Raw genomic sequence first — 24,521 nt, 5'->3', positions numbered from 1 at the left:
ATTTCAGGCCAGTCTGTGCTATCCAATAGAATGATTGTGTTTTAAAATAATTTTTTTAAAAAATATTTATTTATTTATTATGTATACAATATTCTGTCTGTATGCCTGAAGGCCAGAAGAGGGTGCCAGACCTCTTTACAGATGGTTGTGAGCCACCATGTGGTTACCGGGAATTGAACTCAGGACCTTTGGAAGAGCAGGCCATGCTCTTAACCACTGAGCCATCTCTCCAGCCCCGGGCCTATTTTTTGGAAGGGGGGTTTTGAGATAGTGTTTCTCTGTATACCTCTGACTGCCCTGGAAATTGCTGGCTTGGCAAGGGTGGCCTTGACCTCAGAGACTCTTCTGCCTTTCACTGCCTACCTTTTTAATAGGATCTTTTTGTTGTTGGTTTGTTGGTTTGTTTGTTTTTTCTTTTTCTTTTGCTTTTTTTTTTTCTTTGCTTTTCTCTGTGAGACAGTTCTAGCTGTCCTGGAACTTCCTAGACCAGACTGGTCTTGAACTCACAGAGATCCACTTGCTGGGATTAAATGCATGCACCACTACTGCCTGGCTTCTTAAAGGTAGAACTTATAAATCGTATGTCTGCAGTTTAGTAGGACAAACTACCACACCTCAGTTTTTAGAGTATTTTCTTTTTGATAGGTGATCTAGGATTGGGTGTTTGTACTAATGTTTACTTACCTGATCAGTGGCTATTAGTTTTATTTAGATTTGTTATCAGTTACTGTGAACATGATCATACAAACATTTTTTCAGCATTTCTCTTGATAATCTTTAGACTGAAGCATTCAAAAGATCATCTGCAATTCTAAACCAGATACTTATATTTTAAATATTGAAGGTACTATTTACTTACCCCATAGAGACCATATTTGCCTATATGGTTACCAACAATGTTTAAGTGTACTTCAGGCAGTTTAAATTCATTTATTTATTGGTTTCTTTCAGACAGGGTTTTTCTGTGTAGCCCTATCTATTCTGGAACTTGCTCTGTAGACGGCTGGCCTCGAACTCAGATCCACCTGCCTCTGCTGGGATTATGTATTATCATTGCCTGGTACAGTTTATATTTGAGATATGGAGTTATACATTAAGGAACTCCGGAGTCTTTTTCTAGCAAATTACGGAATGTAGTTTGAAAATCATCTAAGTTATATTTTTATGAGACTCAGCCTGACTCTTTTGAGGTATGCCCCCCCCCCCCCCCATTGTTAAGATTCAACCCAGGAGCCGGGTTGTGGTTGTGCACCCTTTTAATCTCAGCACTTAGGAGGCAGAGGCAGGCAGACCTCTGTGAATTCAAGGTCCTCCTGGTCTACAAGAACTTGTTCTAGGACAGGCTTCTAAACTACGGAGAAACCCTATCTCGAACCCCTCCCCCCAAAAAAAAAATCCAATCTACCCCAGGGTTTTTTATACATGTTAAGCAAGTATTCTAACACTATACAGCAATTTACGCAGCCCAACTGCGCCATGATTGAAAGGACAGCATATATTATTAAAATTGCTTTTATTTGAAAAGAAAAGATAAACCCAGTGTGGTTGTGCACAGCTGTACTGTCAGCTCTGTGAAGACAGACAGAAAATACGTGAATTCAAGGCTATTATTCTGGGCTCCTGCAGGGCAATCCTATCTCAAACAAAAGCCAAAAAACAAACAAACCAAAAAAAGAAAAAACCAGAGTGTAGTGGCGTAGCTCAGCTGTAGAGCACTTGCCTGATGTGTGCTAAGTACTGTGAAAGAAACCTAACCAGGAGGACAATGGTGTGGTGTGTCCTAGAGGAGAGTTGCCTTCCGAAGGCTTTAAGTATAGTTCAGAGCTGGGTGACTGTAACTTCATAGGCGATGTTGCTGTTAATCGCTATAAAATACTTCTTGAGATTTCATAAGGTCACTTTGAGAAAATTTAATGTATTTGATTATCATTTAATAATGACCTAATATTTACTTTTTTTAAAATTAGGATATATCGACGCAAGAAAGTAACATATTAGGGGCATTCTGTGATATGAATGTAAGTGTTTTTATCTTCTTTAAGGTTTATGGAAAATGTTTTCTTTAGAATTTGTTTTTATATTTTTTTATGTTTCTTATAATTAAAAATTATTTCTGATACGTTTAAAACCTATACACTTTTGTTTGTTTTATAGGATGTAGAAGTTCCCTTGCATTTGCTTCGTTATGTCTGTCTATTTTGTGGAAAAAATGGCCTTTCTCTCATGAAGGATTGCTTTGAATATGGAACTCCTGAAACATTGCCGTTTCTTATAGCACATGCATTTATTACAGTTGTTTCTAATGTAAGTATTATTTGGAATTAGTCTTAAACTCTTTTAGCTCAACATCCTGTATTTCAGTGTCACGAGTTTTTGTTTTTTGTCTAGAAAATGGCAAGTTTTGGGTGGTTTGCAGATGTAATCATCTTTTACATAATTTAAAAACTGAGTATGTTTGTTTTAAAGGGGCAATAAAATTAAAATCTGAACAAAATTAATTTTTAAATTTAAAATAGTTAAAGATTTACCCTCATCATTTGTAAAATCAAAGGTAGGTGGCTTTCATTGAAATTAACTTTCTTTGTCTGGGATTTTTGTTCTAGCAAAACTTCGCTTCTTAGTGTTTTTTGTTATTTAAGTAATGGTTGTCTATTTCACTGCTGAAGTATGTCTGACTTCACTGTACATTACATAAAAAGGTATAATGTTTCTTTTTCCCTTAACACTGTTAGAACTGTGAGGTACAGTAAAAATCGTCTGAAAGAAGTAATTTTATTACCTATATATTCAATCTTTAACTTACTGTGGACATTTCAGAAAGAGCGTTGCTAAAATTAAATGTAATTTAACTAAAACCTGAGATTTGGTATAAGTATTTATACCAATTACATTTGGTATAAACTTATTTGAATATAAGTTTAAAAAGTAAAAGCAGCTTGTGAAAAGCCTTTGGTCAGCATTGTGCGGTTGTGCTTCCTGTGCGGTCTTTGCAGTGTCAGTGCTCTGGGACGGGGTGGGGTGGGCATCTTGTGTTCCTTAAATTAAACTCTTTTAGCTCACCATCCTGTATTTTAGCGTCAGAGTTTTTTCTAAGATTAATTTTAAATCCATAATTCCATGTTTTCTGATATGTTGAAAGTTTAACCTAATAGAAGTATATATGCCATTTAGACTTTGTGTGTGTTACGCAAGGCCTGCTTTTGGCTGACCTCGGCCCCTTTGGTTTTATAGCTGCTTTTTTTTTTAAGTTTAAAATGTTAGCCATTGATCTTAAAGTGAGAATGATGATGGTGTCTTCCTTAGAGGATTCTTTAACGTTGAGTGGAGTTTAACAGTAAAAGCAGTCTTGGCCTGGCGAGGTATGAAGTGCTTGAAGACCTTGAAGTCTTGAAGAGAACACACTCTTGAGTTATCCTTTGACTTCCAGCCGTGTGCTGTGGCATGCAAGTGTCTGTGCTCACATAATAACTGAAAAAGAAAATATGCCTGGCAGTGGTAGCACAGTCCTTTAATGCCAGCACTCGGAATTCAGAAGCTGGTGAATCTCTATGAGTTCAAGTCTACAGAGCGATTTCCAGGACAGATTCCAAAGCTACATAGGGAAACCTGTCTTATCAAACCAAAATCAAACAAACAAACAAACAAACCCTCAATTTAAAGTTGTTATGGTAGCACTTGATGTCTGTGTAACCGCTTAATTACTATATTATTATACATTTTAGCTATGAAGCATTTAACTCAGTACTCTTATTTTGCATATAGAAATTCTATTCATTTTGGCTTAGTCTTCTGGCCCTACTTCTTCTCTTGAAACTTAACCTAGTCTCTAGCCTTGGGTATAAAGCAGGGTTGAGTTCAGACTGGGCAACATGAACCTTTCTGAGAAACCAAAATCAAATGCAAATCAGCTCATTTAAATTAAAATCTTATACATTCCTTATATCCCAGCACTTAGGAGGCAGAGGCAGGTAGTTCTCAGTTTAAGGCCAGCCTGGTCTATAAAGTGAGTTCCAGGACAGTCAGGAGTGTTTCAAAGAGAAAACTTTGTTTTAGAAAAACAAAACAAAACAAAAAACCAACTTATAAATATTAGAAGTTTTGACATTTTTTTAAACCTACTATTGGTGCTTTGATCTCACCCTTCCTGAAGTTTATAAGTAAATAGGAAGTGATGCTGGGCGTAGAAATTCATGCCTTTAATCCCAGTGCCATAGAGGCAGATGGGTCTCTGCGTTCAAGGATAGTGAAATCCTGCCTCCAGCACAGTGTCTTAGTCAATTTTAATGACATTGTAAATTTCAGAGTTTTTGTAGGTGTATCTTGCCATCTGGAACACAGTAATTTTTCTGTTAGTCATTATGTGAACTATGGTTTGTTGTTGGCTTTGTCTTTTGTTGGAAATTGTTATTTAGCCTACGTTGACCTCAATCTCTTTATTCCCCTGGTTTATGTGATTCACTATCCTCACACTGTTAATGTCCATTTCTTTTATTGAAAATAGCCTCTCTTTGGGAATATGCAAATTTACATGAATTTTCACACAGAGTGAAATGACGGATAATCAGCTCCTTTCCTATAAAGAGAAAGAAAACTGAATCCTAATATATGATCTAGCACAGATAGACTGGCCTTATCGAGTACTTATTTCTCTCACAGTGTGAGACCACATGTCCCATAAAAGAATAGTTATATTTTTGGGGGAACTAGATTTTAATGCCTGTGAAGAGTAGCCCTCTCTCTCTTCCTCTCTCCCTCTGTCTGCCTGTCTGTCTTTTGAGACAGGCCTTTTGTTTTGTTTTGTTTTTTGAGGCGGGGTTTCTCTGTAGCTTTAGAGCCTGTTCTGAAACTAGCTCTTATAGACCAGGCTGGCCTGGAACTCACAGAGTTCCCCAGTGCTGGGATCAAAGGCGTGCTCCACTACCGTTCAGTGAGACAGGCTTTCATTATTCAGTCTGGGCTGTCCTGGAACTATGTAGACCAGGCTGTCCTCTAGCTCAGATATCCACTTGCATCTTTTTCCAAAGTGCTGGGATTAAAGGTGTGTACCACCACATATGACTATCTTCAGCAGTTCCTAGTCTCATTGTTAGTACATTTCTCAATTTTGCACAAATAGCTGACTTGTATGGATACATTCATAGAAATAGTAGCTAAAGCTATTACTATTTTTCTTTAAGAAACGAAACCTTTTTAAAAATAGTTATTTTCTGTTGATCTTTAAGTCTTTAGGAAAGGCAGTTTATTAACATTCATTATAGATTAGAGCAGTAGAACATAAAAGGAGGTTTCCTCACTAAGACCCAGGTAGTAGTTCATCTTTTCTTTTTTAGGTTAACATTTGTAGGCAAAGGCTGCTTGCTCGTTTCCTTGTTGCCGAAACCCAAAATAATCACACAGAAACTGTATTAATTACAATACTGCTTGGCCAGTTAGCTTAGGCTTCTTATTCACTAATTCTTACATCTTAAATTCACCCATTTCTATTATTTTATATTTTACCATGAGGCAAAATTGGTTTTATCTTATAGTACTCTTCCTCAGCTCTTACCTCTTATCCAGAGTTTTCTTGTCTCAAACATAATATCTTTTATTAATAATATGTTAAATATGGTATAGAATTTAAAAATTTTAGTACGTTTGGAGAAAAGTTGAAAGACAATAAACTATAAATAAGATGCTTTTGAAAATAATGTAGATTAGTTATTAAAAATATAATCAGATAAGTTTTTCATAGTGATTTTAGTAATGCTACAGTGGACAAAATAAATTGAACTGTCTTAATACTGCTTTTACTAGGTGTGTTGGTACATCTTTTCATTCCAGTACCCTGGAGGCAGAGTCAGGTGGATCTCTGAATTGGAGGGGTCCTGATACAGAGTTCCAACCAGCTGATGATACATAATGAGATTCTGTCTCACCCACTCTCCGTGTTTTTACAAGAGGACTAACAGAGCCTTTTTTTTTTTTTTTTTTTTTTTTTTGGTTTTTCGAGACAGGGTTTCTCTGTGGTTTTGGAGCCTGTCCTGGAACTAGCTCTTGTAGACCAGGCTGGTCTCGAACTCACAGAGATCCGCCTGCCTCTGCCTCCCGAGTGCTGGGATTAAAGGCGTGCGCCACCACTGCCCGGCTAACAGAGCCTTTTGAATATAAGAAATTAGTTTAGGATTATGTATTTTCACGTATTTCCGTGACAGGTCAGAAAGCTGACAGTTTTGTAAAAATTTTATTTTTCTACTTTATGAAAAAGTGAGATTAAGCAATTGGGAGCAGTGAACATTTCTTTCCCAATTTAATGTGTGGTTAGAGTCTTACTAGAATTTTATTAGTACAAAGGTAGCCAAGGTAAACCTGAAAAGCGTATTCATATCTAACATCATCCTTCAGTTTGCTTGTTTTCTTTGCTAATCTCTGGAGCTGGTAAGAAATATTGCTTTCGGGTAAAGCAGACAGTATGCCATTTTTCTTGGAACATTTGAGTTCGTTTTGATCTTTGCACTCGGAGTCACTTTTTAATACTTTGCATGTAACATACACCTCATTTGGTTTTGGTCGCATTGAGTCTTCAGCTTAAATTGGTTTAATCTTTACAGTGTTAGTGTCTTCTGTAAGTGGGTTTTTTTTTTTTTTTTTGAGACAGTCTTGCTCCATAAACCAGGCTTTCTATGAACTAATTTGAGATCAACTTGCCTCTGCCTCCCAAGTGATGGGATTAAAGGTGTGTGCTACCACCGTGGGACAAATGTTTCTTTAAAAAATTTTTTTGGTTTGTGGAGATGCCTTAGTGGTTAAGTACACTTCTTGCTTATGCAGCGCACCTTGGGTTGCTTCCCAGCATCCACAAAACAATTCTCAGTCATACAAACTCCAGATCTAGGATGCACCTGAAGCACAGAGGTACTGATAAGCTAAATATTCACAGACTTAGAATAAAATAAGCAAATCTAAGGTTTTTAAAATTATAGTTTGTGTTTTTAAGAAAGAGAAAGAGAGGAGAGAGACAATGAGCTGTCTTTTCAGCTCGTACTTCACACGCATACAGTTTGTTCATGTGTATATATATATATATATATGTATATATATATTTGCTGGCACAAAGAGATGGAAAAGCGTGGTTTTAGTATTTTCAAGTTATCTTTATATTATTGTATATAAATTAGATTAATTGATGAATTATAGCTTTTTTCTAGCTTATCCTATTCAGAATGTATGAATGAAAGGTTGAAAGGTAGGGTTTAAGAGGCAGCCAAATATTAATTGCTCTTGTTTTTGTTTTGTTTTTTTTTTTTTTTTGGTTTTTCGAGACAGGGTTTTTCTGTGGCTTTGGAGCCTGTCCTGGAACTAGCTCTGTAGACCAGGCTGGTCTCGAACTCACAGAGATCCGCCTGCCTCTGCCTCCTGAGTAATTGCTCTTGTTTTTAAATTAAGTGGAAGGCAGTAACATTTTTCACATCTTACTTATACGTTGTTTGGTTTACATTTACTTATAGATTAGGATATGGCTCCATATCCCTGCTGTCATGCAACATATTATACCATTTAGAACGTATGTTATCAGGTAAGTTCGTAAAATTTCTTCTCTCATTTATTAAATTTATAACATAATTAAACAATTCATAACAATTCTGTTGCTTTTGAAAGACCCTTGTAGATATATTCTAGGGACGATTTCAGTTTATAGATCAGTATATAGTAATTTTTATGCATGTGTATGAGTTTATGTTGATATATACATTTTAAAAAATTCTTTAACCTTGTTTTTTGCATGAGTTTAGGAAGAGTTAAGTAAAGACTTAGTATGGTTTTACTGACTTTATTAGTGAATAAGTAATTTTAAGTGCTTTGTTAAGGAACACCTTATTTAAAAAGTAACTTGATATACACAATTTATAAGAAATCACAACTATTAATAGGATAATTATCAGGAAAGAAATAAGAGTATGAGAGGGTGGACTATAATTTTACATGCCCGGTTTGGTTGAGTCCTGAGGAGATGGCTTTGTTGAAAAAGCATGTACACAAATGTGAGGGCCTGAGTCCACATAAAGACTAAACACCCAGGCGTGACACTTGTTACGGGGAGGTGGGAATTGGAGACTGGTCCTGGAGGCTCACTAACCCTGTTTTAGTTTACTTGATGAAGTTGCAGCAAATGAGAACTTTACCGTAAAAATGATACCTTCAGCCCAACATCTGTACATACACTCTGGTACACATGAATACACACAAAAGTTAGAGGAATGAGAAAGGTCTTTTTGAGGAGGAAGTAAATTTAATTTTTTTTTATTGTTCACCTAAAAAGAAAACCTAAGATGATGTATTGTATAGCTTAGATATGAAGTGTGAGACTATTAATTTATTTTCTTGGTTTCAAACAGGAGTTCTTTGCAGTTTTTCCTCATTCATATATTCAAGTTTTGACTGTTAGAGGTGTTGCAGAATGTCAGAATATCAGGATTGCTTAGATGTGTTGGGTTCCTTGTAAGTAAAGCCGTATGATGGAGAACGGCTGTGAACCAGCTACTCATGTGATGTCAGGGCAAACGTTCTAGCATGCATAGAGACATAGAGTATGATGAAGAAGAGGAAGTGGAGTGGTGTGAGCCTATTGTCAGGGATGGTGTTGTTATGGTACACGTTGGAGTGCTCAGCAAAGGCAGATTATTCAGATCTTTGTAGGCTTCTGTGAGTGCTTGGGTTTAGTTTTAGCAATGGTGACTCTATTGTAAAGTTTTTTTATTTTCTATTTTTTTAAGACAGGATTTCTCAATGTGGCTCTAGATGTTCTGGAACTAGCACTGTAGACCAGGCTGGCCTTGAACTCACAGAGATCCACCTGCTGGGATTAAAGGCCTGCATCACTACCACCTGGCTCTGTTGAAATTTTTAAGTAGATGAATCTTAATATTTTTAAAAGACCAGTTTGGATTTTAGTAAAGTTCATGTTTTAAATACTATAAGACTTTATTAGAAGCCAAGGGACCAATTAAAAGTTCATGCCATGTCGTAGTAGAAATTACATTAGCTATACCAAGATTATTGATGGCTAGATTAGAAATAGGCATATTAAGTTGTCGGAGACCTGCCTTGACAAAAATACCTCCTGCCAGGGTAAAGGCGTGGGGGTTAGAAATATAGAAAAGAATAAGAAAGCACGAATGAAAATAATAAAACAGAGAAACATATAGGATAGTATCAGGAGGGGATTTTTCAGTGAGTACTTGATTTCAACTGCTTAAAACATCCCTGACCCCAAAAGGTAGGAGTAAGACAATAAACTGCATTAACATGATACAAGGAAATGAACATACCAATTGAAAGTCTCGGGCTACATTCATAGTTAAACATTCTGTTGCTAGAACAAAGCAAGTCGCCAAGTCACTCTCACACCCTAGATTAAACACTCTGTTGGCAAGGAATCCCAAGTTATTTCCACAAAAGGGAATTGGAGCTTAGTTGGATCCTTGGAGTTTTGTTTGAGGTAGGAGCAAACTACTTCTCTATTCCAGGAGCAGAAGTCTGACAATTAGCCATACTTGTTGACACTGTTGACAATAACCTTGAGAGAATAGAGCTCTGATTTACAACTAGGTGGGACCTTTGTCTGGGGCACAAATAACATCGGAAGGAACTAGAAACAAGTCCCAAACTCTGTGACTTTTGGTCAATTTGGAAATAGGCCTTTTTGGGCCTCCACATTAAGTGAAAATAGAATCACTAAGACTAGTAATTATGTGGCTGTAAAGAAAAAGGTAACATTACAGAGGCTGGAGATACCTCAGTGATTATGAGCACTAGCTGCTCTTGCAGAGCACCTGAGTTCAATTTTTAGCACCCAGGTGGTGGTACAGCAGTCTACTGATCATCAATTTTAGTTCTAGGAGTTCCATTCCTTCTTCTGCCCTCTGTGGGCACCAAGCATGTGCATGGTATGTATACATACATACAGGCAAAACACACATAAAATGAGTAAGTCTAATTTTAAAAAAATTTAAAGAAAAAAAAAGGTAACATTGCAGATGAGACCAATACTCATACCTTCTTAGTTTCCCTTTAGCTGTGGTTATCATTAACAGTGATGCAAAAGTCAGAGAAAACATAGGTGAAATTTTGTGTTCCTTGTGAGACATTAATGTGGTGTGGGCAAATTGAAATGAACTTCCATCCGGTTCCGAAGAAAATCATTTAGTTTTCAGCATAAGGACTGGGGTATTTGTTTTGTGGGTACAGTGCTTGCTGCATAAGCACGCAGACTTAGTTCAGATGCACAGTTCAGATATAAAAAAGAAGTAGAAACAGGAGAGTCCAAAGTTTTCTTGGCAAGCCAGCCATTCAGGGTGCTGAATTTAATTCCCATAACTGTGTGTAACTTCAGTCCTAGGGAAATAGATGATTATTTCTTCTGGCCTTTTCAAGCACTAAGCATACAAGTGGTACTCAAATATACATGCAGGCAAAAAAATAAATATATATTTAAATAATAAAACAATAAAGTTACTATATAAAAATAGAAATAAGATAAATAATAAAATAAAAACAATAAATAAAAGTGATGGAGAGCAATTGAAGAAGGTATCCCCCGTTTACCTCTGCTCTCCATACACATGTACACAAATCACATATAACATACCACAGACATACACACCAGCAAAACATGAACAACAATCCCATCAAATTATCATCATGAAAACAGTAGTTAGAAACTAGTAGAACATATGAGGTCACTTAAAGAGAGAACAAAGAAAGAAAATATAGGTGAGTCTATGGTGAAGCCTTATATCAGTTGCTTTTGCTATGTAAGCAAATAGCCCCCCTTCCACTTAGTGTTTAAAGTAATGGGCATCTATTATTTCTCATTGTTGGTAGGATAGATATTTCAACTGATTTGGACTTGCTTGACTGAAACTGTGTAGTTGAGGATAACCTTACTTATTCTGTGATTACCGGCCTAATTGGTGTTGGCAAATGGATATTCATTTAGGTTTGACAGTTGGCTTCTCATGAAGTGCTCTAAATTGTGTCTCTTAGTGGTGGAAGTAGAGGAAAAGCTGAATGCCTCTCCATTTTCTTATGTTAGTCATGTTTGTTAATATCTTCTTTGCCAAAGCAAATTATCTGTCAAAAGTTCAGACTCAGTAGGGTAAAAAAACACTTTTTGGTGGGAGGAGTACTGGAGTCACATTTCAGGTACTTTTACATCTAGCACTGCGAGGAATATGTGGCATATGTGGCATATTTACAGATCCTGAGGTGTTGGAAGGATAGATAACAGAGAATTAGCACTCAGAGATGTAAATCAGGGCCTGAGAAAATTTTTTTAAATCACTCTTTTATTGGTTTTTAGAAAAAAAGTAAAAAAAAAAAAAACAACCCACAATGATTTGTATGCATACCATGACAAAGGTTTCCCTGTGTCCCAGAAGGAAATTTGCTATTTCTTTGAAGTCAGCTGATAATCCCTAGAGTGGGGATGTTAGAGGATGGTACAGCATTATGGAGGAACAGACCACTAGGATAAATGACCTGGTTTTTTGAAATAATCAGTTCAGATTGAACTCCCAGCAATGACACATTGTTACAGTTCACTTTTTTAAAAAAAAATTGTTAATTAGAAATAGTTTAAATTGTACCTACCTAGATGATTTAGTTCTATCCACAGGATCCATGTAAGTAGTAGTAGAACCAACTCCCATAAGTTGTTCTGATTTCCACATCCATATTGTGACACCCCACATGCCTACACACAAAATAAATAAATAAATATATAAACAATTAAAACATAAAAGGAAATTTTAAATTAAGAATATATATTGTAATATATAAAATGGAGATTTGGAGCAAAGAAATGTTGATACATTTCTAATGGGATTTTTAGAATTATTTAGTGAGTTTTGTGTATTTTCTGTTTTTGACTCATTTAGATATTTATGCAAGCTCTCTGATCAGGAGTTACGACAGAGTGCAGCTCGTAACATGGCTGACTTAATGTGGAGTACAGTGAAAGAACCATTGGATACAACACTATGCTTTGATAAAGAAAGCCTTGATCTTGCATTTAAGTATTTTATGTCACCAACTTTGACCATGAGGTTGGCTGGATTGAGTCAGATAACAGTAAGCAATGTTTCCTTTATTTTTGATGACTGTTTTGTTTGCTTGCTAGACAAACATAATACCAGTGAAGGGCTTTATGTTCCGCTTAATGCTGGTTTACACAGAATATTTTATATTGCCTTCACCATTTTTTTTTCATTTGTAAAAATAAGATGAGTGAGAGTTAGAGAGATGGCTCAGTGGTTAAGAGTGTTTGCTGCCTTTCCAGAAGACTTGGGTTTGGTTCCCATCACCCATATGTAGGCTGACAGCCTTTTGCAACTGCAGTTCCATGAAATTTGATGCCTTTTTCGGATGGTATTTTTTTTATGTATGTAGGCAAAACACTCATACACATAAAATAAAATAAAAATAAATCCTTAAAAATAAGACTGAAACTTTGATTTATATTTTAGATCTGTTTTGTTCCAGAGTCTCATTATTGCTACATGGTATATTTTGTTTCTGTTGAATTTCTGCACTCAAGCGTTAGCTATCTGCTTCACCCTGGATTACAGAGAATTACCACTCCACCACACACATATGTGTATAGTGTAATGTGTTCATGTGTGTGGAACTTTGAGGTTGATATTCATGATTTCCTTAGTTGCTATCTCTCTCTCTCTGAAACAGGTTCTCTTATTAAACCTGAAGCATATATATGTGACTAGACTGCTTAGCCACTTCTTTTCAGCACTGTGATGATAAGCATATGCTGTTATACTCAGCTTTTTTATTCTGAGGATGCAAACTAAGTGTCTCATGCTTGCATGATAAGCACTACTGAGCCATTTCTCTTTCTCCCCCCCCTTCTTTGCTCTCTCTCTCTCTCCCCCCCTTCTTTGCTTTCTCTCTCTGTCTCTCTTTCCTTCCCTCTCCCTCCTTCCCTTCCTTTCTTGTTTTATAAGACTATGTTATATTATGTGGCCTCAGATAAACCTTAAATTCACCATGTAGCCATGGCTGATTTTGAACTACTGATTCTTTTGCACTTTTTTTAAAAAAATATTTATTTATTTTTTTATTATGTATACAATGTTCTGCCTGTGTGTATGCCTGCAGGCCAGAAGAGGGCACTAGACCTCATTACAGATGGTTGTGAGCCACCATGTGGTTGCCGGGGAATTGAACTCAGGACCTTTGGAAGAGCAGGCAATGCTCTTAACCACTGAGCCATCTCTCCAGCCCCTCTTTTGCACTTCTTGATTGGTGGGATTTCAGGAGTGTACTGCCACACCCAGCTATTTTTAAGTTTTTATTTTATTGTTGTTTGTAAGAAACATGCTATCATGAATTTGATCCTGTTTGTGCTTACTGGGTACTTGAATTTAAGGGGTGGATACAACCATGCCCTTGTTAAAAAAGAAATCTGCACTTAGACAGTATTTTAAGACAGAAAAATAATTAGCAGTGATTATCCAGAGTTAATGATAATCTTAATGGAAGTCCCATTTGACTAACAGCAGTTGTTTTGTACATTATTAAGTACTGTTTAAAATGTGGGAGAATGAAATTAAAATCTAGATGTTGGAGTGTCTCAAAGTGGGAATAGGTGAACAAACACTTTGTGTGTTACATGAATTATTTGCTGAAGACAAATGGTTGACTTTCGTAGTTTATTCTGGTTCTCGGTAGCTTTTGCTTCTTTCTATTATTTACTTTTTGTAATGTTAGCACACTAAAAATCCAAAGTGATCTAATATGACTTAGGTGTTGGTTTTTATAAATAGCAAAATGCTTCTTGACATTTTCCCAGATAAATCACAAGTAAATTTTACTAGGAAGCCTAATGACATATGATTTTCTCCCTAAATTGTATTTACCTTTTTTTCCTTACTCAGCTTTATTTTCTTACTTACTTACTTACTTACTTTATTTATTTATTTATTTATTTATTATGTATACAATATTCTGTCTGTGTGCATGTCTGCAGGCCAGAAGAGGGCACCAGACCTCTTTACAGATGGTTGTGAGCCACCATGTGGTTGCCGGGAATTGAACTCAGGATCTTTGGAAGAACAGGCAAATGCTCTTAACCACTGAGCCATCTCTCCAGCCCCTCAGCTTTATTTTCTTGAGTGTGTTTAATGAAATAAATCATAATTTTTTTGCAAAGAATTTTAGTATTAACATGATAAAATAATGTACTCGTGGTTTTATGTATTACATTTTATTATTGCAATCTTATCAGTTGTGATCTGTGTAACAAGTTTATTGTGTTTCTTGCCATTTGCCAACAGCTTTCATGTTTAAAAAAAAAACCCTTAACTTCTTTTCTTTAATCTTAGAATCAGCTTCATACTTTCAACGATGTGTGCAATAATGAATCATTGGTATCAGACACAGAAACGTAAGTGGGATCATTAGTTGATATAGAGTTATACTTTTTTTTTTAAAGACTTGCTTTGGCTGTTATGGAATTCACTGTGTAGGCAAGGTTGGCCTCAGATCTGTCTGCTTCGGACTCCTGAATGCCTCCATTAAAGTTGTATGCCATTATGCCTGGCTGAAGTATACCATGTTGTTACTGGTTTTATAGCAAATATAGTTGTGTTTTTATTTGATTTGAAGAATTTATTGGAAATCTTTATCTTGTGGCTTCAGTTTGAATAAAAAATATATATTTCAGTGTTGGCGAGATGCTTAGTGGTTAAGAACAGTAGCTGCTTTTCCAGAGGACTCAGGTCAATTGACTCAGAACTGCAACTCTAATGCTCTCATTTTCTCCTGGCCTCTATGAGCAGTACTGTGTATATCTGCACGTGCATACATTCACACATACACACACGCATGAATATGAATATAAATATATATATATATATATAAAGTTCTTTTAAACAACAACATATATTAGGTTCTGAGAGACCTAGTCATTAAGACTTCTTGCTTCCAGAGGATCTGAGTTCAGTTCCTAGTACCCTTGTTTGGTGGCTTTCAACCACTTTAAACTCCATGCAGTCAACACTCTTTTGGCCTCTACAGATCGGCGCACACATATATTAACCTGACAAGAAGCTCAACTACATGAAGCAGAGCTGGGTGTGGTAGTAAACACCTGTAATTCTTACATTTAGTAGGTAGAGAAAGCAGGATTAGGAGTTTAAGATGATTCTCAGCTTCCTAACAAATGTGAAACAAAACTGCTATAGAGCAAGATTGACTGAAAAAAAAAAAAATACAGGGGTGTGTGTGTGTGCAAGACTTATTAAAACCACAGTGAAATAATAATTGGTCAGTGTAACAGCTATAATAAAAAATGTAGTAATTGAGTATAAGTGCTTTCAATCTTAGTACTTAGTGTCTATTATGAAAAATAAGAACATACAGTCTAAAGACCTGCACATGAATGTAACTAGCAACTGAAAAGTAGAAAATACACTGATAACCCATCAAAAGTAAGTGGTGAATCAGAATGATACAGCATTGCACAATGTAATGGTATTTAATAATAAAAAGAATGGTGTATTAGTACAAGTACAAAATAGATAAATATAATAATTGGATAAACACTGTAGTGTATTTGAATGATGTAATACTATTAGGAAATAAAAAATACACACTACTAGTCAGGTGATGGTCGCGCACGCCTTTAATCCCAGCACTTGGGGTTTAGAGGCAGGCGGGTCTCTGTGATTCAAGGTCAGCCTGATCTACAGAGCAAGTTCCAGGACAGACTCCAAAGGTACACAGAGAAACCCTGTCTTGAAAAACCAAGCCAAGCAGACGCACAGAGGCGGAGCGGCGGCGGCCAGACGCGGCGGAGCGGCGGCGGCCAGACGCGGCGGAGCAACACCGCATACAGGAAGAGGCTTTCGGGGACCGGCGCAGAGGCAGACCCAAGCGGCGGGAACAGGCATGCAATAAGGAGAGCAGATCGCCCTACTACAATCGAATCAAAGAGCCAGAACCTGGAAACAACCTAGATGCCCTTCAACGGAAGAATGGATGAAGAAAGTATGGAATATATACATATTAGAGTATTACTCAGCAGTAAAAAACAAGGACTTCTTGAGTTTTGCATACAAATGGATGGAAATAGAAAACACTATCCTGAGTGAGGTAAGCCAGACCCAAAAAGAGGAACATGGGATGTACTCACTCATATTTGGTTTCTAGCCATAAATAAAGGACATTGAGCTTATAATTCATGTTCCTAGAGAAGCTAAATAAGAAGGTGAATCCAAAGACAAACACATAGGCATCCTCAGGAATATTAACCTTCATCAGGCGATGAAAGGAGACAGAGACAGAGACCCACACGGGAGCACCGGACAGAAATCTCAAGGTCCAAATCAGGAGCAGAAGGAGACGGAGCACGAGCAAGGAACTCAGGACCACGAGGGGTGCACCCACACACTAAGACAATGGGGATGTTCTATTGGGATCTCACCAAGGCCAGCTGGCCTAGGTCTGAAAAAACATGGGATAAATCCAGACTAGCTGAACATAGCGGACAATGAGGAATACTGAGAATTCAAGAACAATTGCAGTGGGTTTTTGATCCTACTGCACGTACTGGCTTTGTGGGAGCCTAGGCAGTTTGGATGCTCACCTTACGAGACCTGGATAGAGGTGGGCAGTCCTTGGGCTTCCCACAGGTCAGGGAACCCTGATTGCTCTTCGAGCAGATGAGGGAGGGGGAATTGATCGGGGGAGGGGGAGGGAAATGGGAAGCGGTTGTGGGGACGAGGCAGAAATCCTTAATAAATAAATAAATTTAAAAAAAAAAAAAAAAAAAAAAAAGAAAAACCAAGCCAAACCAAAACATAAAGAAAACCACATACTGCCATGTGAGTAAACCTAGTAAATGTATAAAAAGTTTGGATTCTTGTTTCTGGAGAGAGGGCTCAACAATTAAGAGCACTTACTGCTTTTTTTTTCTTTTCTTTTCTTTTTTTTTGTGGTTTTTCAAGACAGGGTTTCTTTGTTTACCAGGCTGGCCTCGAACTCACAGAGATCTGCCTGCCTCTGCCTCCCAAATGCTGGGATTAAAGGCTTGCACCACCACCCAGTGCACTTACTGCTTTTCTTGAGGATCTATTTGGTTCCCACAACCCATATTGGGTGACTCAACACCACTTGTAACTCCTGCTTGAGAGATCCAACACTCTCTTCTGTCCTCCTTAGATACCAGGCCGGTCTGTATAGTTTATCTATACAGATATACCCACATACTCATAAATAAAAGTATTGTTAATATTTTATATATAATTTTATATATTTATAAATAATTTATATATTTAATATATATTTAATTTATGTATAATCTATACAATGAAACAGTACTATTCAGCAGAATAAAAGAAAAGTTCTGTGATAGAGGCCTTTCCTCACATGAATGAAGTCCTATGTTCAATACCTATTATGAATATAAATAACATTATAAATAGGTAAAGTTTGGTATATATTACAACAGAAATAAAACTTAAACAAAAAATGTAGATCTTAGAAGCTGGCTCTGTGGGTTTATTACTGGCCATGTAAAGTCAAGAATGTAATTTGGATTTCCAATCCACATAGAGTGCAAAGTGGACCTTGCTAGAATCCCAAGGCTTGGAAGGCAAAAACATCGCTGGAACAAGCTGGATAGCTAGACTAATTGAATTGGTGAGCTCTTGGTTCAGTATATAAGATAGAGAGTAGTTATGGAAGACACGCGGCATAAGCCTCTAGTTTCCACATCTACCTACCTGATTACAAATACAGCACAGCACAGTGTAGGTGTACAAGCTTTGAATATGGCATGCACAAAGGCCATAGGCTCAATCCTTAGAACATATCTGTCTGCTTTCCCCAAGACCCAATGAAAAATAACATATAAATATCATACAATTCCATTTACTTGAAATCCTTATGAATTGATAAATTATGTTGACAGAAAATAGACTAATAAAACTGGAAATGAGAACAAGGACTGACTTATTGCAAATGGGAGATAGCAAATAAGATTTTTCTGAAGGGATGGAAATATTTGTTAAAATGTGTTGTAAGCATTTCATTCAAAACAGGTGAACTTTGTGTAATATGTATATCTTAAAGTTTTAAAAAATACTCAATTTAGTCTCCAACAGTATTCACTCTTTGCTGTATTTTTTTCATGCTGTTTATACAATATCTTACCTACTTGTAAATGGTCATTCTAAAAATGACCCACCTTGGCCCTAAACAAACATGTTGTTTTTCTTTTGCTTTCCTTGAGTTAAGTGTCACTGTGTAGCTCTAGATATCCCAGAATTGATTACTAAAGAATGTGATGGCCTCGAATGTCAGGTGATCCTTTTGCTTTTGCCCCTAAGTGCTGTGGTTGAGGTTTTATTTTATTTTGTTGGATTTCATATAGTAATTATCAAAATTAAATCTTACAGATCATATCTTGAGTAGAACTACCCAGAAATAGTTAAAATATATAAGTATTGTTTTTGTGATTTTCTTCTGTACATAACTTACTTCATTCATTTTGAAGCTTCATTAGTATTAGGAAGGAGACATGCAATTTGTTCTTGGGTATAATTCTTTATGTTTTCAACTCTTAGGTAACTACTTCCTACTTTGCTTAATTCATCATAGAAGTGGTGTTGCAAAATCTTCCCCAAATGCTCCAGTGCCTATTGTGGAAATTAATGCCTGGGAGCAAAGTCTAAGGACTTGGTAGCTGCTGTTGTTACCTTAACTTTTCAGTTGTTAATTGTTTGTAAATTCAGGGTATACTTATTTTAGTTATGCTTTGTAGTATTGTGAACAATTTTTTATAATTCTTTGTATTGTATGGAAGCAAATCTAGGTTTTCTTTTGTGTCTTTTTTGACATGAGAAAATTGCTTTAAAAATTATTTTTTCAATCATTTTATCCTAGGTCTATTGCAAAAGAACTTGCTGACTGGCTTATTAGCAACAATGTAGTGGAACATATATTTGGACCAAATTTACATATTGAGGTTTGTGGACAGCTATATTGGTTATCTATTATATAAAGGCACTTTAAATAAAAATAACTACACCAAGTTTTCCTTTTTTAGATTATTAAGCAGTGCCAAGTGATTTTGAATTTCTTGGCAGCAGAAGGACGACTGAGTACTCAGCATATTGACTGCATTTGGGCTGCAGCACAGGTGATACTAATGCTTCATATTTATTTAATGCTTTTTTTAATGTTCTAAATGCTACTGTTATGAAAGATAACGAAGACATGAGGAAGATATGATAGGGACCTCTAAGGTTTGGGTTGAGTCCATGTGTTATTATGTTACTGATAGAAGGCAGGCTGTTAGAATCACTAAACTTACGGAAACTACTCAGTTTTAATAAAGACATTTTCCTGTTATTTATAAAATCGACACTACGATTGTTACATGTTTCTTTTCTGTGGCAGCCAGCCTCCTTGCCTTCCTTTCTTCTTTGAATCAGGCTCTCACTATGTAGATCTAGACAGCCCATCCACTGACTTCTGCTGAGTGCTGGGATTAAACGCTTTGCCAGCATGCCTTGATGTTGTGCTATTTTTTTTTTCTTTAACTTTTTGAGTAGCCCTGTATCCATCTGAAAGATTCAAAAATCTAAAACATGAAAGTATAATATGACTGGAGAGATGGCTCAGAGGATAAGAAAACTTGAAGTCAGAGGACTTAAGTGTTGGTTCCCAAGCTCATGTCAAGTGACTCACAAATGCCTGAAAGCATTTACACACGAAATAGAAATCCACATGTACATTTTTAAAAAAGAGAGAGAGCACCAAATACCAGTGGGTCATGATACTGGCCCTGGAATCCTCATAAATACCAGAAGTATTTATCATTTTTCTTGCACCTTAGTCTCTGAAGCAGCTTTTTTAGTCCCTTGTAATAAGTCAAACATAAACATAGCTCAGTATATATATTTTTTTCTCTTTTGTTTTCATAAATAGTGCATTCCCATAGACTTGTGTTTTATTATTTATTTTGGTTAGTTTCATATTCTGAAAACATGCTGCTATGTAGATTAGGCTACCCTGGAATTTATCTTCCTGAGTGTTGGGATTATAGGCATGAACTAACAGTTTAAACCCAGCCGTCTGTCCATCTAATCTAATCTATGATTATATAGCTTTCAAAAGATTTAGACGTAATTTATACATATGTGTGAGCTTCTATATGCGCACCATTTGTGTGGGGGGAAAAAACAACAAAACAAAATTCCTATGTCAGATATCCTGGAACCAGTTGTGATGCAGTTTTGAGCTTCTGTGTTGGTGGTGAACCCAACACAGTTATTCTGCAAGAGTACTATGTGATCTTGATCAGGGAGTCGTCTCTAGCTTGCTTAATACTTTTGTTTAAGACTGTGGTATCATCATTTAGATGTGAAATAATTTTAAAAAATCCATTCATGGGCATATTTTCTCCTGGACATTCTATTATAAAGGATACTGTTGTAGTATCTGATAGTTATTACTTACTCATGCAAAACTTTTATGTAGGATTAATTCCTACTGAAGTAGAATTAATATGTTAAAACAGAGTGTGCTTTTCTTGTGATTATTTATAGGGAAGTGCCACTTTTTTCTCAGCTTCCTTTATGTACTGTCATTAAACTTGATTCTTACTCTTTTTTTGCTAATTTGGTGAGTGAAAAGAGAGATTAGTATTTTATTTTGCATTTATTGTATTATGAATGGGATTGAGATACTTTTTATATCTTTTCTGGGAATATCTGCTTATATTCCTTGTTGTTTATTGATTGCTTTATTGTTTATTCTTTTTTTAAACATTTATTTATTTGCGGTGGGGCTCATATGCCATGGCATCCACGTGAAGTCTGGACAAATTGTGGGAGTTGATTCTTTCTGCCAGCTTAGTGCTGGGAATCAAACTCAGATAGGCTTGGAGACAGATGTCTTTACCCACTGAGTCATCTTAGTGGCCCTTTGATCTTTTTTTTTGGATTGTGTGTTTATCTATGGTGTTCATATTCAAGCCCAGTACCTCTCATGTATCTGAACAAGTTGGGTTTTTTTTTTTTTTCGAGGCCGGGTTTTTCTGTAGCTTTGGTGCCTGTCGCGGAACTAGCTCTTGTAGACCAGGCTGGCCTCGAACTCCCAGAGATCCGCCTGCCTCTGCCTCCCGAGTGCTGGGATTAAAGACGTGCGCCACCACCGTCCAGCCTGAACAAGTTTTTTGTCACTTAATTTTTCCTTTTAAAGTAATCCATTATTATTATTTTAGTTATGTGTATGTGTGTGTGTCTTGTGTGTGGGTAATGTGCCACATGATTGCTGGTGTTCGAGTTGGCCAGAGTCATTGGATTTCCTGGAAGTACAGTTATAGGAGGTTGTGAGTTATCTGACATGTGTGCTGGAAATGGATCTTGGGTCTTGTGGAAGAGCAGTGCTCTTAACCTTTGAGTCATATATCCAGACACTATGTATACATTTTATTTATTTAAACATGCACAGTGATGGCATTCATTTTAAAGTATGTGATTGTTTTTCTTGCCTGTGTCATAAAATACTTTTATTTTTCTTAGATTATAAAGTAATTAAATTACCCTTTATATTCTTCCTGTGTATTTTTTGTTAGTATTTTATATTCTCATCTTAGATTCAACTAAAATTTATCTTGGTTTAAGGATTCATACATTCTTTTTTTTTCTATCATTTATTTTATGTATTTCTCCCAGATTCATTTGTACAGTAACTCATCCTTCCCTCAGTGACATTTAATTTTGGTGGTTTTGTAAAGTTAGTACTTTATAGACTGCCTTACTTCTTTGTTTGTATAGTCATGATACATAGCTGGAATTGCTAACTTCATGGTCTATAGTTGGGTCTTTTTCTTCCATATTCACATTCTTACCTAATCCCTTTTGCTCCTTAGAGTAGTGGTTCTCAACCTCTTATGCTTTGACCCTTGAATATAGTTTCTCATGTTTTGGTGACTCCAACCATAAATGATTATTTTTTTTTAAATCTTTTTTTTTAATTTTTTTTTATATATTTATTATTTATACAGTGTTCTGCCCGCATGGGTGCCTATACACCAGTAGAGGGCACCAGATCTCATTACAGATGGTTATAAGCCACCATGTGGTTGCTGGGGATTGAACTCAGGACCTCTGGAAGAGCAGGCAATGCTCTTAACCTCTGAGCCACCTCTCCAGCCCCATAAATTATTTTTGTTGCTACTTTATAACTAATTTTGTTACTGTTATCAATTGTAGTAGAGAGATAACCCGTTTTTTAATGGTCTTAGGTGACTCCTGTGAAAGGGTTGTTTTGATCCCCAAAGGAATCCTGACTCACAAGTCGAAAATTTCTACATTATGTTTTATATGTTTAACAGCATCTTTTTGTTTGTTTGTTTATTTTTGTTTTTGTCAAGATGGGATTTCTCTGTATAACAGTTCTTGCTGTTCTGTAACTCTCTTTGTAGACCAGCTGGTCTTGAACTCACTGAAATCTGCCTGCCTCTGTCTTCCCAAGTCCCAGGACTAAAGGTATGCACCACCACTACCCAGCTATTTAACAGCTTTTTCTTTTTATATATAGACTTGTCTGCCCTGGAACTGACTATGTAGAGCAGGATGCCTTCAAAACTTAGAGATCTGCCTTCTTCTGCCACCATACCTAGATGAAGTAACCTTCTTTGTCTTTTTTTATCAGTTAGGGTTAAAGTCTATTGTGTCAGGTACTGTAATATAAATCCTTACCTTTCCCGGTTGTATTTGCTTAGTAATACCTCTTTTTCATTCTTTCATCCTAAAATAGCTTTTTTTCTGTGACGGTGAGGTATGTTTCTTGGAGACACAAATAGATGGATCCTGTCTTTTCATCTAATTTGCTTGTCTCTGTCTTATATTTTTTTAATGATTTATTTGTTTTCATTTTATGTGCATTGTTTTTTTTTGTTATTTTTTTTTTCCCTGCATGTATGTCTTTGTGAATGCATAGATTTCCCTGGAGGTAGTTACAGGTAGTTGTGAGCTGCCGTGTGGGTGCTAATAATTGAATCTAGGTCCTCTGGAAGAATGGCCAATGCTCTTAAGGAATGAACCATCTCGTCATTCCAGCCCCCTTCCCCCTTTTTAATTTTAAATTTTAGCCTCCCAGTGTTGTCTTACACCTTTTATTTCAGCATTTAGGAGGCAGAGGCAGGCAGATCTCAGTGAGTTTGAGGCCAGCCTGGTCTACAGAGTGAGTTCCAGGGCAGGCTCCAAAGCTACAAAGAGAAACCCTGTATTGGGAAAGAACAACAACAACAAAACCATAAAACCAATATTTTACATCCATGGTTTTGCTTGCGTGTTCTGTCTTCATTGTGTGCATCTAGTACCTATGGAAGTCAAAGAAGGTATTGATTCCTGAAACTGAAGTTATAGGCAGTTGTGAGCTGTCATGTGGGTGCTGGGAATTAAACACAGGTCCTTTGAGGAGCATCTAGTGCTCCTAACCATTAAGACATCTCTCAAGCTCTAGCCTGTGTCTCTGTTTTTACATTTATTTATTTGTTTCTTTGTTTGTTTGTTACATACCAATGCCAGTGCCTCTTCCCCTCCCCCCCCATCTGATCTCAGAGAGGATAAGCCTCCTCTGGGAAGACACCATCACCTCCTTGAGGCAGGACCATCCCTTACCCCACCCTGGTGCCTAGTGCCTAGGTTGAGTAAGGTATCTATCCATAGAGAATGGGCTCCACAAAGTCAGTTCATACCTTAGGGTTAGATCCTGGTCCCACTATACTGTCCAGGCCACACCATTGTCACTTGCCTTCATAAGGCCTAGTTCAGTCCTTTGAAGGTTCTCCAGTTGTCTGTCTGGAGTCAGTGAGATTCCAATAACTTGGGTCAGCTGATTCTGTGGGTTTCCCCATCATGGTCTTGACACCTTTGTTCATAATTTCTTGCTCCTCTCTCTCTTTGACTGGACTCCGGGAGCTTGGTGCAGTGGTTAGTTGTGGATCTCTTCATCTGCTTTCATCTGTTTGTGGATGAGGGTTCTAGCTTCTCTGGGATTGTGGACTGGTTATCCCTTTGCTTTATGTCTGATATCCACTTATGAGTGAGTACATACCATGTTTGTCTTTCTGGATCTGGTTTATCTCACTCAAGATATTTATTTATAGTTCTGTCCATTTGCCTGCAAATTTCAAGATGTCATTGTTTTTTTTACTGCTGAATAGTACTCCATTGTGTAAATGTACCACATTTTATTTATGCATTCCTCTGTGGAAGGGCATCTAGGTTTCCAGGTTCTGGTTATTACGAATAATGCTGCTGTGAACATAGTTTAGCAAATATTCTTATATTATGAGTGTGTATCCTTTGGGTATAAGCCCAAAAGTGGTATTACTAGGTCTTAAGGTAGATTGATTCTCAGTTTTCTGAGAAATGCTGTACTGTTTACCAAAGGTGCTGTACAAGATTGCATTCTCTCCAGCATGAGCTGTCATCAGTGTTTTCGAT

General features: G+C 36.7%; 1 protein-coding gene across 1 annotated transcript in view; it reads left to right on the top strand.

Annotated features, from left to right (window-relative positions):
• The window catches only part of Usp34 (ubiquitin specific peptidase 34), a 186,090-nt gene that overhangs the window by 37,683 nt on the left and 123,886 nt on the right, over positions 1-24,521 (top strand). Inside the window, exons 4-10 of the mRNA XM_041668910.1 lie at positions 1,968-2,018; positions 2,155-2,304; positions 7,488-7,555; positions 11,919-12,111; positions 14,379-14,440; positions 18,943-19,024; positions 19,106-19,198. Of these exons, the coding sequence (XP_041524844.1) occupies positions 1,968-2,018; positions 2,155-2,304; positions 7,488-7,555; positions 11,919-12,111; positions 14,379-14,440; positions 18,943-19,024; positions 19,106-19,198 (699 nt within the window). The remainder of the gene's footprint in view (positions 1-1,967; positions 2,019-2,154; positions 2,305-7,487; positions 7,556-11,918; positions 12,112-14,378; positions 14,441-18,942; positions 19,025-19,105; positions 19,199-24,521) is intronic.

This window comes from Microtus oregoni, unplaced genomic scaffold (assembly GCF_018167655.1).
Source record: "Microtus oregoni isolate MIOR12 unplaced genomic scaffold, Mior012 000019F_ref0000042, whole genome shotgun sequence".
Lineage (NCBI taxonomy): Eukaryota > Metazoa > Chordata > Mammalia > Rodentia > Cricetidae > Microtus > Microtus oregoni.
Note: the sequence above shows the minus strand (reverse complement) of the source record. Positions and strands in the feature narration are given on the sequence as shown.